The sequence below is a fragment of the Orbicella franksi genome, chromosome 1, assembly GCF_964199315.1.
Source record: "Orbicella franksi chromosome 1, jaOrbFran1.1, whole genome shotgun sequence".
NCBI lineage: Eukaryota > Metazoa > Cnidaria > Anthozoa > Scleractinia > Merulinidae > Orbicella > Orbicella franksi.
Genome location: NC_138145.1, coordinates 6,653,258 through 6,669,998, shown reverse-complemented (window position 1 = coordinate 6,669,998; position 16,741 = coordinate 6,653,258). Strand labels below are relative to the sequence as shown.

At 40.8% G+C, this 16,741-nt stretch overlaps 1 protein-coding gene across 7 annotated transcripts in view; it reads left to right on the top strand.

Moving 5' to 3' along the window:
• Positions 1-139: 139 nt before the first annotated feature.
• The window catches only part of LOC145461226 (sushi, von Willebrand factor type A, EGF and pentraxin domain-containing protein 1-like), a 51,640-nt gene continuing 35,038 nt past the window's right edge, over positions 140-16,741 (top strand). For 6 of the 7 annotated variants that reach the window (XM_081445645.1, XM_081445666.1, XM_081445656.1 and 3 more), the window contains exons 1-24: positions 140-284; positions 2,332-2,469; positions 2,916-3,086; positions 3,520-3,711; positions 4,219-4,356; positions 5,050-5,220; positions 5,753-5,929; positions 6,295-6,468; positions 7,171-7,344; positions 7,904-8,077; positions 8,416-8,589; positions 9,408-9,581; positions 10,306-10,479; positions 11,053-11,226; positions 11,799-11,972; positions 12,745-12,918; positions 13,009-13,185; positions 13,488-13,661; positions 13,983-14,156; positions 14,426-14,599; positions 15,091-15,264; positions 15,368-15,544; positions 15,790-15,963; positions 16,439-16,612. In XM_081445645.1, the coding sequence (XP_081301771.1) occupies positions 224-284; positions 2,332-2,469; positions 2,916-3,086; positions 3,520-3,711; positions 4,219-4,356; positions 5,050-5,220; positions 5,753-5,929; positions 6,295-6,468; positions 7,171-7,344; positions 7,904-8,077; positions 8,416-8,589; positions 9,408-9,581; positions 10,306-10,479; positions 11,053-11,226; positions 11,799-11,972; positions 12,745-12,918; positions 13,009-13,185; positions 13,488-13,661; positions 13,983-14,156; positions 14,426-14,599; positions 15,091-15,264; positions 15,368-15,544; positions 15,790-15,963; positions 16,439-16,612 (4,012 nt within the window). In that variant the 5' untranslated portion in view covers positions 140-223. The remainder of the gene's footprint in view (positions 285-2,331; positions 2,470-2,915; positions 3,087-3,519; positions 3,712-4,218; positions 4,357-5,049; positions 5,221-5,752; positions 5,930-6,294; positions 6,469-7,170; positions 7,345-7,903; positions 8,078-8,415; positions 8,590-9,407; positions 9,582-10,305; positions 10,480-11,052; positions 11,227-11,798; positions 11,973-12,744; positions 12,919-13,008; positions 13,186-13,487; positions 13,662-13,982; positions 14,157-14,425; positions 14,600-15,090; positions 15,265-15,367; positions 15,545-15,789; positions 15,964-16,438; positions 16,613-16,741) is intronic. The other variant, XM_081445677.1, reaches the window with a different exon arrangement.

Genomic DNA, 16,741 nt, shown 5'->3' with positions numbered 1-16,741 from the left:
ATCCTTTTAACTAAACCTGCAGCTGAGAGACTGCGTGACGAATTCAAAATGACGCTTGCAAAAGTATATCGCACGTAATGAAACATGATAGCTAGCAATTGACGTCGATGAGAGGTTTGAATCTTCAGCCCCGGTTGGATTTCACGTTTTCGTCCGTAGTCAACAAGCAGCTAATACTTATGTCATCCGAATAGCAAGCATTTCGGTACAGGCGGATGACAAAATGAGGATTATTCTTACTTCATTGCTGCTGTGGATGATCTTTTCTTCGCGTACAGTAAAAGGTGAGTTTTGTTCGTTAAAATAGTATCCGTTTTGAAACACATGCAGGGTTCATATTTTAGACGTGTGTATGTGGTCACGGTCGCGAATATCCATCTCGCCCGGTTGTAATTTACTTTGATAGTTGTAAAGACATGTCATTCAAACAGAATGTGTATACACTAACTGTATCAACTTTGGGCAATACTTATCGATTGCTCTGTGATTAAAGACGTGAGCGATAAACTTTTGTTTATACCATCATGCAATACTAATGGATGTTACTCAAGCTAGGTAGATCGATTGATATAATCAATCGATGAAGCTTTATATTTGATAGCGATATGATCTGGAATAGCTTCTAGAGCAAGGTATATCAGCCGATATACTTGCGTCGTAAAATCCGAATTCGCGTCACAACAGGAAGTCTTCAGGGTGCATGCGAATTTCTTGCGACGAGGTCATTACCACTTCTATAAACAATATCAAGTTTTCTGAAGAGAAAAAAAGAAAAAAAAATATGTTGGGCTGTTGATAAAATATTTCTTATGTGTTAGTTGCGGCTATTTTAAATAGGCGTTTACTTCTCAGAATTACCGAAATTTTCATCGGGAATTTTCACTTTTACACAACCAGCGCCGAACGATAAGCTTGGACATCGAAAATGCGAGAGAAACAAATGCTTTGCGCGGCCCTTTTTCACCCACGCAGCAGGCGGTGTTTTTCTCTCCGTGGAGGGTGAAATTTTCTGTCGAAAGGGAAGTGTTTGAGTTTATAGCGAGGAATCGCTCCTGTAGAGATGATTCTGCAGGGATTTACTGGAAGTAAGCGGGTTATAATGGATTAGCCCGAACAACAGATTAGTCGGGACCTATCTATTTGTTACCGTCACGTTTTTTAGTTTTGTTTTTGTTTCCTCTTTTCCCTCACAATCTGTCTTCGGAACTACCGTGCTGTTTTCTTCATGGACGAAACTTTGATACGTTCATATCTCAGCTAGTCCCAGCGAGGTAGACTAACAGCAACTGACGCGGATGTGATCCTCTGTGATGGAAGTCTAATTTGTAACGCGATAAGAGAGAATCCTTGTGTTAAATGAGAGATAAGATCGAAAGAAGAAATATGTTATTTTAAGTGACAAGCAAAAAATATCAAAAGATTCTCCTTAGAAAAGAGTAAATTGAGCTTGAAGCCAGCGTTGAGACATCGCGAGGCCAGCGCGCAGAAGGAGTGCGAAACTAGAGCCTGTGGTCGAGCGTGAAGCGCGGGGCGTGAAGCGAGTGCAACAAACTAAGCTTGGTATAAGAGGGAAGCGAGCGTGGAGCGAGCCCGACACAGGTTAAATGTTTAACGAGTAAACCAAACGTAAAGCAAGGCGGCCCGAAGCGAGCTTCAAGGAGAGTAAATCTGTGTTTCAGATATAGAATGACAGGAAGCGAGCGTAGAAAGAACGAGAAGCGAGCGTCAAACAAGACGGATAGAAACGATGTAAAGTGAGCGTTGTATATGAAAGCGTGGGATGAGCGTGAAGCACGTGTAAAGTGAACGTGAAATAAACTTTGAACAAGTGTGGAGATAGCGTTAGCTGAGTGTGATAGTCTTGGGTAACTCATAAAGCAGGATAACTGGTTTTGCCGGAAGCGAATTAAGTTCGAAACTGCGCCTGAAAAGCCTCTTGCACCCAGGGCAGACATCTCGAGGCTTGATAGCTTCTTCCAGGCGTTCAGTTAGTTGGTGTGCAGCGCGAAAAACGCCGTGCTTCTCCCCTAATTTTTCTCTCGCTATTTATCGTGCTGCGTCCCATGTAACTGAACGCCTGGAAGAGGCTAGGACAAGGGCCTTGACGGAATATTTAGCCTACCTTTAAAGTGTTTTGCTTGGCTAGCGCTGGACATTTTCGTTCGCGTTTGCATTATAACCGTCTATCTTCACTGAATTGCAGATTAGGACTGTTACTACAGTAATCAAAGATCATTCCCTCTTATTCTTCAATCCGTTATCAGAAGCAAACGATCAGGAAACGCGCTGCATGATCAAGATTTTGTGAACTGCTTATGTTTGTTTATCTAGGCCAATCAGAGTGCCAGCGTACGAATCGTCAGCCTAGTCGGATGTGCGTGGCGCAATGTGATCCTTCGACTGGCTGCAGTGGGTCTGGAGAGGAGTGTCTTTGCGATGGCGACTGTGGATACAGCTGTGTAAAGAAAGGTAGGCAGATCTTTGTAGCTTTCCCAGCACTACATATACTGTGAATCAGAGATCACGGCCGACGTACACTCACCCAACAGTTTGAGTCGATGGAATATTTTGTTGTTTTTAAACTATATTTTAAGCACATATTACAGTAGAACTAGGCACACTACGGGTTTACATATTAGTGATGGACCAATGATAATTGCAAACATCAAAGGTGAAATTATTTGGCAAGTTCCGCGAGCGGCAAAGATTAACCAAATCCTACGCTTTGAGTGACTAACCGAGTGGCCATGATGGGGCTATCTTGCCCTCTCGGGATTTCCCGCCCTATCCCGCAAGGAAATGGTGCCGTATAATAAATCCCTCTTTGCCCAGTCTTCTCTAGTCAAGATAGTTGGATATTGACTTTGATCTTTCATATTATTTGTTTATTTATTTACGTATTTTTTATCGGACAGATTTATCTTGTGGCAAACCACCGAACGTAAGGAATGCTGAGGCACAATACCCATCCACTAAGTTCGGAGAAACTGTTACGTACGTTTGTAACAAAGGTTACACATTGTCTGGCGCCTCACAACGAACCTGCCGGGCAAATGAAAACTGGGATGGCGTGGGACCTAACTGCTGTAAGTATCCGCACCTGACGTAATCCTGACTACTAACACTATTTTGTGCTGGTGTGTCTTACTAGAGACAGCCTTTCCTTTGAGCACAACGTAATTCGCTCTTCATTAACTTATAATGACAGGCTTGCTTCTCTTGAGTGCCAAATGAATTAAGTTTGGTAGAGCCTGATACATAATTGCGGACACTACAAATTTAGAAACACAAAGGCAAATACAAATAACAATACAATCAAGTGAATGTATGTTCATTGAGTTAAAACACTAAGGTATATTACGTGCAAGACAGAAAAAATAAGAGAGATGTAGTTATTTTCTTATCGCCGTGTTATCACCATATTTATTTATGTTTCAGCAGGCGAGTACGTTTATGAGAAATCTAGGCCGTTCACCAAATATTCTGATTGTTCGCTTAAATTCTTTTCTTCTTTTCCAGTAAGAATGTGTACCTTACCAAACATCCCGTTTTCTACGTACATCAAAAAACCGGACAACTTCAATCGCACATACACGACTGGCGAAAGAATCACATTAGCCTGCAAAAAGGGCTTTAAAGAACTACCCAATGGAAATCCTGTCAGAATCTGTATCAATGGACTGTGGACTCGATTCCCTTTTAAATGCGAAGGTATGTTATGCATGCAACTGACGAAACTAGAAGTCCCGTTTCAATTCTTGAAATGGTCACTGTCTTTTTCCAATGTTGGCTTCTAGAAGACCTTGTCATTCGGAGAAAAACAATTTTATTAACAGAGGAGTGGGCCGGGAATTTCAATTCAACAAAAAGTAACGCAGCTTTTGGCCTAAAGGAATGCATCAAATACTTTCTATTGACATTTTCTTGACTCAGTTCCGAACTACATACTTAGGAAAAAATATTTCAGGGCTTTCCTAGCACGAGAACTCATGATCAACCATAACCTTCCACATACCGGTCTAAAGTTCTACCACTAACCGCGCAGTCCCTGCTTAGGTTGCAAAATGACAAGCTTTCCACATACTACGTGGAAAATTTATTGTTTTGGAAAACAGGGGTATAGCTTTGTTACATGGTGCGTATGTATACACAAAATTCTTGCAATTTTTACTCCAATATGTGATCCACATTCTGATTTTACCTTTGTGTTCTGTCAAGGTACTCACTCGTGTAAAAGGACCATCCGGGCGGCTCGGACCAAATGTACTCAAGAGTGCTCTCCTGAGAGCGGATGTGGTTCAGGCAGGTATCAATGCCTTTGTGACGGTAGCTGTGGTTTTAGTTGCGTGGAGAAAGGTTAGTCTCCTTTTACGAAAGTCAAAGCAAGAATTCAAATTTACCGACTAAATGGGCCAATTTTTCATGGTTAGGACTTCAACCCTTAACCAGCCAGCAGTTTGTGAGCGTAGTTCACAAATCTTCTGTTTTATTCCACATATTTCTAGATTTACGGCGCACTTTCAGACAATCGATTCTTGCAGATATGTTTTTAAAATACACAGATGTGGAAAAGTGTGTCTTTTTTAACACCGAGCTTCGTTTACCTCTCAATGATTTTTCTTTTTTCTCTGGCTCTCATAGGTGTTCAATGTTTCTATGATTTCGTCGTTCCTCAAAACGATATTCATAAGATAACTAGTTAAAAAATCTACGTCATGGTTGCGCGTCTTGAAAACATTAGTCTAAACTTTTCAAGGTCGTCGTTTGTAATCCGTGTCTATCTTCTCCATCCTTAACCATCCTTGTTCCATAATAGTGTATTATAATCTCTTTGGTGTTTTCTATCTTAGTAAACTACTATTTCTAGGTTTCCCTCAATTCAAGAGGAATTTTAGACGTCGTCAAAATAACGCAAAATACCGTGATTGAGCTCCTTTAATTTTAGACTGCCACCTCACTCTTTAGCCTTGAATTGGGAATAAAGGAAAAAAATAACTCTCCTACCTTACTTCGGTGAGAATCCCAGTGACTGTCATGTCTTGCTACTAGGTATGTCATGTGGTAATCCACCTTCTGTACAGAATGGAAAACTGAATTTCACGGGAACAAGTTACAACTCTACAGCTCATTATACTTGCAACGAAGGATACAATTTGAACACGGATCCTGTCAAGAGATGTACCGCAAAAAAACGATGGGACGGTCTCACTCCAAGATGCTGTAAGTGGAACTGATTTCTGTCACCCTGTGGGGCTGTAGAAGAAGAGATAGCTTCTGTCAGTTAGTTTACTTGGTGCTCACAGTGTGTCGACATTCACCATAAAAATTAAGATAAGTAATCTGCATGTATTTAAGTTGAATTGCTAACTATTGTTCCGATATCCATATACCGTATCTTCAACACAACAGCATCCTTGTCACCGACATTGTCAGCGTTTAAGAACAACATTCACAAACTTGACTAGGATATTTCGACTGATAGTTGTGGTAATAACTGCATTTTATGGGATTCTTAATGCCTTTTTACATTTTTATCGTATATGTTATGCATCCTTATCTTATTTATATTTTTATATTGTATTAGCTTTAAAACAGTATTTTTATATTAGTGTCCCCATATAAATCCATATAGTTTTATTACCGCTAGTTTAGTAAGTTATTAGTTACGTACTTCGTTATATGACTTCACAGCTAGCAGAGTCAGGCTCTCACTTAATAGTCACTACGTGCCGTTTCTCTCAATTGATTTCAGTGCAGGACTGTCCAGAGCCGGCAATTCCAAGAAACGCGGACATTTCAAATCCAAGTAAAAAGTACCGATCTGGATATAAAGTCACATTTAAATGTAATAAAGGTTTTAACCAGGAAGGGATGGCTACACAAATGTGCTTTCTTGGAAGATGGACCGTGTTGCCTTTCAAATGTACTGGTGAGTAATCTATGTCCAGCCTGGAATGACTTATATTGGTATTGTTCTGTCTGGTAGACAGCTGAGACCCACAAGAGATCGACATGTTACGAGCAAACAGATTTACAGGTAGATCAAATTTACGGCACCTTGAATATGTAGCCTCTGTTGAACATGTCTCTATCACTTACTTTGCCGCTACCAGAAATGTTCATTATGTGAGAAGGAAAACAAGGTGCCTCATGAAACGTGTTCACAAAGCTACGCCCTAGCGTGAGGTCACAGATTTTTAGTGCTTGTTTATATACCACTTGTCACGGTGTTCGAAGACATCCTGTAATGTGCGGTTGCATTTCATTGTCAATGTGTCGTTTTTCCCTTTTCAGAGGGAGGATGTGGAGATCCTGGAACTCCTGAAAATGGTCGAAAGCTTGGGGTAACATATTCTGGCAATAGCGTAGTGTTCTTCAACTGTGACTTAGGGTATGACCTTGTGGGGTCACCGGATCGCAAGTGTCTGCTAAACGGAACGTGGACTGGAACACAGCCAGTTTGCAAAGGTGTGGGTTGCAGAATGTCAGATGTTATTCTCATGTAACAAAAACATGATCTAATCGATTCTTTCCTTGACATTTTTAGAGCAGAAATCCCTACTTTTCCTGGGACTTGTACTTTTGTAATCTAAGTATTTACTTCCCAATCGTAACATTATGGTGTGCTAATTCTGTGCTCACGTTACTTGACCTTCCATTGACAGTATGTTTCACCCAAATTTGTTACTTTTTTTCCTAGCCTTCTTGACTGAGATGCTGTCATCTTCTCCTGCAACATCTCTCTGCATTCTCATAGATTATTTTTCGCCTTTTACCATCCATTTTCACAAGTTTCCAACATAACCGAAATTTGAGATGGTGGATATTGAATAACCAATCTCATTTTACTTTGCTTTGACATCATAATTGCACGTGGACCCACTAACAGAGGCCCGGCAAATATGAGTACTTTTCATCCTATAATTTCCTTTCCCTTCCTTTTCCTTTCTGGGTGCCTTTGGAATGCAATGCAGGATGTGCAGTGGAGGACTGGGTGTGGGAGGAAGGGAGGGCTGGGGGTTGAGTTAGGATTGCTTTCTCTTTTCGGGACCCAGGCTATGAATTCCTAAGAACCCCAATCTAGATAGAACGAAGCCGTAGGTCTGTTATTTTCCCACTTGCTTCCTTTTTATTTTCACTAGTTAGAAATCCGAATTAATCTCATTTCAGTTGTAAACTGTGGTTTTCCGCCTCGTCCGAAGAATGGATCATTTATGGGCAACGAAACAACTTTTCAAAGCTCGCTTCAGTTCAAATGCGATGACGGTTTTTATCTGGAAGGAAGTGAAACAAGGATGTGCACCTCGGATAAAAACTGGAGTGGGAAGGAAGTGTCATGCATACGTAAGTAAATCCTACTAGCGTTTAATTAATGTGGTGAGCGAAATGATCCTTCATGCCATAGCTGTACATGAATTCAAATACATTCTTGATCATCGCTTAGCGTCCGTGCGATTGGATCGTACTTGTGCTTTGAATATGTCCCTTTGTGGTAGACATATTATCAATGTAATCTCATATTTTGTTCCGTCTGGTGTGAATGCAAACTTGCTGAAGTTACTGCTAATCAGCAAGACTCTACCTGATGATGTGTTCCATTTTATACAACTACACACCACAAGAGTACGAGAATTAAGAAGTAACGCACCAAACACGGAGGAAAAAGTGCTGTAAGAAGTCCTAAGCCTCAGAAAAGGAAGTTAAACAAGCGTGATAAGATACAATAATTTAGGTTAATTGTCTCCTGGAAACTCAAATAGTGTAGCTAAATATAAGAAACTGGTTACTTTCGGCCTTCCTTGATTACAAAGTAATTTGCAGCACACCAATTAACACTTTATCTGGAAAAGAAAAAAATGGAAAACACTTCTTTATCTGCTGTCTTTCTATTTCTCTTGTCCAGCCGTTGATTGCGGAAGGCTCCCTATTCCGCTGAACGGCTCGCTGTCAGGGGGAGAAACTACATACCCAAACCACGTGAAGATTAACTGTGACAAAGGCTTCATTGTTCGCGGATCTCGCAAACGAACTTGCCAAGCGGACGGAAGATGGGATGGAAACAAAACCTCCTGCGAAGGTAATGAACTTCCTTTATTAATAATCAGCCGTTATTGATCGATAAAGCAATCGTATCACTAGCCACCTTGCTCTAATTTTGTATTCTCCGCCCCAAAATGTAAAATGAAAGGACAAAATATATGCTGACATTCCTTAGAAGCAATATTGGAAGCTTCACCTTATATGAGAGAAGTAATTCCAGTTTTTTTAAATTAATGACCTACTTTATAAACTGCTGTAGGAAATACGGCCATTCCTATTGCCAAAAATACCCTATATGAAGTGATACCGACATCAACTTTTAAGTTGAACGTCTTAATTACACTATGTATGAAAAGCTACGTTCATCTCTTATAGCGGTTGACTGCGGTGCTCCAACCTCGCCTATCAACGGCTCGTCTTCTGGAACTGTCACAACCTTTTCCAACACTATAAAGTTTAGTTGCGATGTTGGATTCGATTTGGTTGGTTCCTCCACAAGGACCTGTATGGCTGATAAGACTTGGAGCGGAGAAATGCCTGTTTGTAAAGGTAATCATTTTTATTGATAAAAGTTTTCTTTGATGTGAATTGCGTAATTTATCCAGGTTGTCCATTCTGATCCAAATATGGATTGAAGAGGGTGAATGGTTTATCGGTACCAGATGTTGTTTTGCTCAAAAACACATTAAAATAACGCGGGCAGGGTTCGAAAACTGGAAAGTGTCTGACCGCGGCTGGAAGAGCCGAGAAGGAAATAGCTTCTCTCCACTTTCTTCCTGCTTTCTCTGCGCCCCATCCTCGACTAGAGAGCCGGTTCACAGACTATTTGACCCCCTACCCTCACTCAGGCCTCACTCCATTCTAGTCTACTTATCAACCCAAGCTACATTTTCCCCTTTTTGGGAGACGCGCTAGCTATTAATAGTAAAAATTAATAATAATTGGATCGAGATCGAATTAGATCGCTGACCAGCATCATCAGTTGTGTTCTTGGGCAAACACACTTTCTTCTCATGGTGTCTTTCTGAACCCAGGGAGTTAAATTGTTTTTCGGTTAAAGCGCAACCTGACAACTGGATGGGTGTGTAACCTACACCCGAGAGGTACTTCAGTGACACTTAAGTTACTTCAGATTACAGAAATATAAGCTGTGTTCGAGTGGGCCATTTTGCTCTGAGCGCCTTTCCTTGCGCTAAAGTGTGGTGGAAACGTATTTTTACAGTGATAGGTTCAGATATTGTTATAGTCTTTTCTAGGTTCCGGGTTGATTACTGGGTACTGTAACGTGTTTCACAACTACGTAAGAAATAATATACTCATTGCTGGAAACAGCTCTGAAACTTTTTTGTTGACATTTTCTTGTGAAGCCGTTGACTGTGGGAAGCTTGCTGCTCCAATGAACGGCACGTTATTGGGTAAAGAAACCACCTTCCTGAGCGAAGTGGAGATTATCTGTGATGAAGGTTTTATTTTACGTGGATCACGCCGCAGGAAATGCCAAGCGGACAGAAATTGGAGTGGAGACACCACACTGTGTGAAGGTAGTAAAACGTTATAAGTGTAACAGTGCTTTCCACTAACTAATGATATGGGAATTGTTTTAAATGCCGAAAAGTAACGTCAAATGCTATTTTACTGTGTAATTATTAAACTACGAGGTTTTATTAAACTTCGCAGTTATACTCGTCCGTCCGTCAGACCGTTCGTTCGTTCGTTCGTTCGTCCGTCCGTCCGTCCGTCTATCTGTCCGTCTGTCCGTCTTTTCGTTCATCCGTCGTATCATTCTTCCGTCTTTTCATCTATCTTCTATCGTTCGAAAATTTCAATCTATTTAATTACACACCCGTATGATATTGTGTTCGTTCCTTTTCAAGTCGTACCAATGACAGGAATCTGTGACAGGATGTCCCTAATAATTGATGAAAATGTAAATTGCTCTCTAAGCGTAAAGGTACTGATAATGAGTTCGTCTATCATTCATCATTTTCGCCTATCATCGTTCGTATTTTAGATCCTGTAAACTGCTATGTGCCGCAAATTTACCTTCGCCATTAAAACGAATTAAAATCAGCCGACCTTCCATTGCTGAATTTCAATTTGCTCGACTGACTGCTTACTGACACTTAGTAGGCACTCAAACACGGAATATTATTGGATATTGTCCATAGTGCCTGCAGTAAACCACCATTCGTGCTGTTATGCTTTGTTGACAATGTTTTGGAGTTGAATTCTCTTGCTTTTGAAGCTTGTTCTCTCCTTTTCAAGCCATCAACTGCGGCAAGCCAGCATTGCCAGATCATGGTTCCGTGTCAGGAGTCTCGACAAGATACCCGCATCCAATAAAGTTCACTTGCGATACTGGATACGAAATTCAAGGCGCTGTTGTAAGAAGATGTCAAGCTGACGGAACCTGGAGTGGAAATAAGACCAGCTGTAAACGTAAGTACCAAGATACCTTCTAAAGTTTTCAACCCAAAAGCTACTTTGAGTTGCACTTTCTTTTCAGCATAAAGTTAAGTTCTCTCACTTGGAATGCGTTGGTTACGCTCATTATGATCTCATTCAAAGTCTAAGGCAGAAAACATTTTGAAAGCGGAGCTTTTCGAAATCGATGGCGTCACGATAAGCATGTGCTTTCTCTGACCGAGTTTTACTCAAACACAAATCCAAAATGACCTGAGATTGTTGCGTTTTTGAATTCCGTAGTGTGGACGGGAAACATTTGATGAGTTTTCAGAGCAAAATTTCCGTTTTCAATTTCCTCCGATGTAGCGTGGACGGGGCCTGAAATGCTCTCAAAGAATTGCTCCGCTGTGTTTTCTTTTCTTTATGCATATTTTACTTGAGTTTCAAGCGGTTTCATTGTTACTGCCGTAATCTAAACTGAGAAAGTCAAATTTGTTCACAAAAACTATAGACAAGCAACTGGGACTCCTTTGAAACGTCTTTCATGTTCTGGGAAGTCTTCATTTCGTATAAATAGATTTATAATCCTTTTTTTTTTTCTCCAAGCCGTTGATTGTGGACCACTACAGGCGCCAAACAATGGTACCAAAACTGGCGATAAGACAACTCTCTTAAATGAAGTGATATTTTACTGCGACGATGGCCATGATTTGATGGGATCTTCTTCTCGAGTCTGCCAGGCTAATAAACGGTGGAGTGGAGAAGAAACGTCCTGCAGAGGTGAAAATCAAATTTCTTATATTCACATTGCCGTTTTGTGTTGTAAATTGTTAGGTAGTAGTGACATTGTTTTGGAAAGGTTGGGAAATTTGCGAAAATTAACGACGAAGGTTATCTTCTCCTCGAAATGGAAATAGAAATATGTATATTTTTGGGGGAATTTCAAATATAAATTGCGAACCAACGCCCAACGATAAACACGCGCGAAACCCCATGCTGCAATCAGAGATTTTTTACATTACCGTACCCAAATTCGCAATTAGCCAATCAGACGCCTTGTCAACTGTCCAGGTATCCTGTGATACCAAGTCCCTGACCTGACATGGCTACGATATCAAGCTCACCTGACTGAATTTGGCCACGGTAAATACCTAATCGATCCTTTTTGGTAAAATCGGCAGCATATCAGGCTGATTTGGTCTCGCCATGGGTATTTTGGACCATGGCACGACCAAACTCTCCTGATATGCCTCCGAAGCGTACCAACAAGGTACGATTAGGTATAAGTTAACGACAAGTTCAAATCTCGACCAACACCCTTCACATTTAGACATGTTCTCGTTTACCCATAGCTAAAGATTGTGGTCAACTTGCTATTCCCACTAATGGTTCTGCCACTGGACAAAAGACAACTTATCCCAACGAAATAACTTTTCACTGCGATGATGGATTTAACATATTTGGCTCCAGGATCAGAAAATGTCTCTCAGATGGAATATGGAGCGGTAATGAAACCTCTTGTTCAGGTAATGTATAGTTTTGTGTCCATAAAATATCGTTGTTTCTCATTTTCGCGTTTTACCGTCTTCTCCTTTCTTAATTTACTTATTGACCCTCATGACACATTAGAAAGAGTAGAAAGCAACTACGATTTCAAATGGATTTAGTGTTACTTTAGTAAAGAGGAAATCTTGCCACAAGCATGGGACAAAGAAAACATCTGAGTCCCCGACAGGATTCGAACCCATAATCTTTCAGATACCGGTTGGGCACTCTAAACACTGGGCTGCAGAGAGACTCTTGGCGAGCTAAGCCATTTTACAAGGTTCTCAGTGGTTAGAGGGCCCGACCGATATCTGGGAGGTTATGCACGAGTTCGAATCCTGTCGGGGACTCAGACTTTTTTCTTTGTCCCATGCTGGTGGCAACATTTCTTCTTTATCATTTATTCATCGAGCTGCAGATTTACCATCTTTCATTTATCACACATATTTGCTGATTCTAGCAGTTAGCAGGACGCGTGTCACATATGAGCTTAGTCTCTCTAGCTCGTGGTTAGAGTGCCCAGCCAGTATCGGAAGGTCATTGGTTATTGGCAACATTTCTTTCTTTATCACTTATTCACCGAGCTGCAAATTTACCATCTTTCATTTCATCTTTCATACTTTAATTTGTTAGCTATTTTCCTTGTAACAGTGAAATCAGAATTATATTGACCATTCACCAAACACAGACCATAATTTTAACAGGCCAATTATATTCTACTTATTCTAATTTTTTATATTATTTTTAAATTAGCCAAAGACTGTGGGTCCATTGAGACACCTTTGAATGGCACGAAACATGGAAGCCGTACCACTTATTCCAACATTGTGACGTTTACGTGCGACGATGGGTTTGATTTAAAAGGTTCAGATGTAAGAGAATGTAAATCGGATGGAAAGTGGAGTGGAGTAGAAACCTTTTGTGAAGGTAATGAAACGCTTTAAAAGGAAGAGAAGGTTTGGTGTGATATTTTGGTTCTCAAAAACTGTTTCGAGTCATGTATTCTTTTTCCAATAGCAAAAGACTGCGGCTTTCTCCAAGTGCCTGTCAATGGATCTTTGGTTGGACTGTACCTGACTACTTTTCCGAATTCATTAACATTTGCATGCGACCCAGGGTTTATACTGAAGGGATCACGGGTGCGACATTGTGAAGCTAATGCAGTTTGGAGTGGCAATGAAACCGTCTGTCAAGGTACGTGGTACGCAAGTGTGGGTTTATGGTTCAAGTGAGAATTTTGGATGAGATGCTAGTCCATCGCAGGGTTACCCCCGGCATCTAAGTCGCTGACACCCAATTATAAACCAGGATGGAGAGAGGTACTGTGATAGTAAAATGTCTTGCTCGGGAACACACTATAATGTCCCCGGCCAGGGCTGCGAACCTGGGATCCACTATCCATGAGGCCAACGCGCCTTTTTAACCGTCATTATAATTTGATGTATAATTATTTACGGGCGCAACCATCGAAATAACGATTCATATTCACTCTTTAGCTAAGGACTGTGGGCCGTTACATGCTCCAGCCAATGGATCGATGCTTGGTGATCTAACGACATATCCGCATGACGTGTCCTTTGGATGTGACGGGGGGTTCATCCTCAGGGGATCGAAAGTAAGACGTTGTACGTCGGAAGGGACCTGGAACGGAACTCCAGCTTTTTGTGAAGGTGCAGAAACAGTTTCTTTCAACTTTGAAATAATTTTTAGGTTATAGAGGGTAACAGACATGAAAAACGTGTTGTGGTTTTGATGACATTGCGCTTGTTGAGTCTTTTGAAAGCATCATATCATTATAAACCAGTTTGATAAGTATAAAAGAAAACAAAAAAACACTTTAATTTTTTTTATGCTTGTTACTTTTATTAATTTATCTTTACAACAGAAATTTATCTTTACAGCAAATGGTAGATAGTAAATGGTGTTGAATAATCCAGTCGATTTAACGTACCATACTCAAAAGAACATTGATCTCTCTTATCTCGCTTTAGCCAAAGACTGTGGTTCACTTGCTGTCCCGTTGAATGGCTCCGTCATTGGATTGGACACGACGTTTCCTAATGAAATAGCATTTCGCTGTGATGATGGGTTTAACATGGCCGGCTCCAGAATAAGAAAATGTCTGTCGACCGGGATTTGGAGTGGAAATCAAACTTCTTGCACAGGTAATTCCTATCCCTTTCACTGATGTGAAAATTTGCAATCCCTACCTTGATTTCTCTTACTGCTACCATTCATTGTCGTTGTTGTTGCTGGTATCTTAGTTTCCTGTATGATTCCTTTTTGACTTTTATACCTTTAAGCATTTAAGAATTTATTGAATGATACTTCAAATCAATTTTTCTTGAATATGAGGAGGAACTGGGCATCTCAGTGATATAATTTCTAACAGTCTCATTTTTAAATCATTTAAACCTTTTTTTTTTCTTTTTAGTCGTGGACTGTGGCTATGTCCCCACGCCGCAGAATGGGACCAAATTTGGAGAGGACACGACGTATCCAAATTCTATAGAGTTAAGTTGTGACGACGGATTTGTCATATCCGGGTCGACAGTGAGAAGCTGTTTGACCAATGGAACATGGAGCGGTCAGCAGACGCGATGTAAAGGTAACATGTCTCTAAGGATAAGTTGAAAGCAAAACACTCATGACTTGATGTTCGGTTTCCGTAGCATAAAGCGACTAGAAGTGGATGGGTGGACCTTCTTTGCTCTGTCTCTAGTGTTACGCCTTGGGTGTATTTCGCATATTACACCAACAGTTCTCCGTTCACTTATGCAGCTGAGAGGAGAGTGGGGAATGCTTTGCGTAGAAGGCACTACCAGGAGAGGGTCACGAGTCTTACTTGCTTACTTACTTACCTAATAGCTAAGACTCGAACAACGGACCCCTAGAATTGGCCTCCAACACGTTAATAATTACAATAGGCCGGCTCCGCCTGCCATAATTAAGAATTATTATAGCAGTATTTACGGCACCAGTTTACGTGAAAAGGAAGCACTATCCCTCTAGGTAACAGCAGGGAACTAACTTAGGCTGCGGTGTAATATGCTAGGAAAACTATGAAAACTCGGAAGAGTTACGTTTTGTTTCTATCAGCCGAAGACTGTGGACCCATCAGTGTACCTTTAAATGGCACGAAACGTGGTGAACAAACAACGTATCCAAGCAAGGTCATGTTTACATGTGACGATGGGTTCGATTTGAGAGGTTCAAATGTGCGACAGTGTAAATCTGATGGAGAGTGGAGTGGCGTGGAGACGTCTTGTCAAGGTACAGAATCTCTTTGGGAGAGGAAACCCTGTCTAATGGGTTTGATCTTTTCTTCATTGTCGTAATTTCACACTGCTCATTTTTTGCTACTTTGATTCTTTAGCCAAAGACTGCGGCATTGTCAAGATTCCTTTGAATGGATCCTCAGTCGGACCCAACCGGACTACGTTTCCAAACTCATTGACGTTTACTTGTGAAAAAGGCTTTCTACTGAAAGGATCACGTGTTAGACATTGTCAAGCTAATGCAACGTGGAGCGGCAGCGAGACCTATTGTCAAGGTTAGATGAGATTTTTGTTGTTGCCCAAGTAGCAGATTATGGGACAAGTTCGGCTTCTTGCTTTGCCTTTAAAGACACGTGAAACAGTGTCGCAGCTTTATTGCAAATTACTTCAGCCGCACCTTTCTTGAATCGTTTGAATTATGGATCTTCTGCTCACTTTCGACCCCCTAGTCTGATTTTCTGTACCAAAGAATTGTTTGTTTTGGGTGTCTGGAAATAATTTTTCCATCTCTTTGTTGTAGCCAGAGACTGTGGACCTATTGAAGCACCATCAAACGGATCAATATTTGGCAATCTGACGGTGTATCCCCATGAACTGTCTTTCGATTGTGATGAAGGCTTTATTCTCAAGGGATCAAGTTTACGGAGGTGCACCTCGGAAGGAGCTTGGAGCGGAACTCCGGCTTCGTGTGAAGGTATGAAATTCAGAGCAACTGGTCCATAGCCACACACCATCTGAGTCAGTTAGGCATTGTGGTGATTTGATACCAGGAAAAAAAATGTTCTATATTAATAATGACTTAGCACCTTGCTAAAGTACAATTTGTGCATCTAAAAGATAGTAAATAATAAGGAGCAGCTTTGCTTGCCTAAAAAGAAAAAGAAAGAGAGATGGCTACTGCCCCATATACGTCCAGAGAGCCTAACAGGACTTAATGTTTATGCTTGCTTCCTCGTACGTAATATCAATCCAACAGCGTAAAACAGGTCTCGATATAAAACCAAACCATGCTCTGAGCTTGTATAAAATAAGGATAATTCTAATTTAGGCTAAACAAGCGTTCAGACTCGCGTTTTCTCATTTTCAAGATTAAAAAGCATTCAACGCCATTGGAAAATTGTTGAATACACGTACTCATCTCATTGTCATCTGTTCTGATATCGCTGTAGCTAAAGACTGTGGTATCCTCGCTGTTCCAATGAATAGTTCTGCCACTGGACACAAGACCACTTATCCCAATAAAATAACATTTAGCTGCGATGATGGGTTTAACTTGGCCGGCTCTAGGGTCAGATATTGCCAATCGACTGGAATCTGGAGTGGAAATCAAACTTCCTGCATTGGTAATTTTTTTTGGAATTTTGCAGACCTCGTAGCTATGATTTTTATTTCTGTAAATTTCCTCCTATTCTTTGTTTCCTTTCATCGTCATTTTCTTTACTCTGGGTGTGTAAATAGAAATCTACCATGGC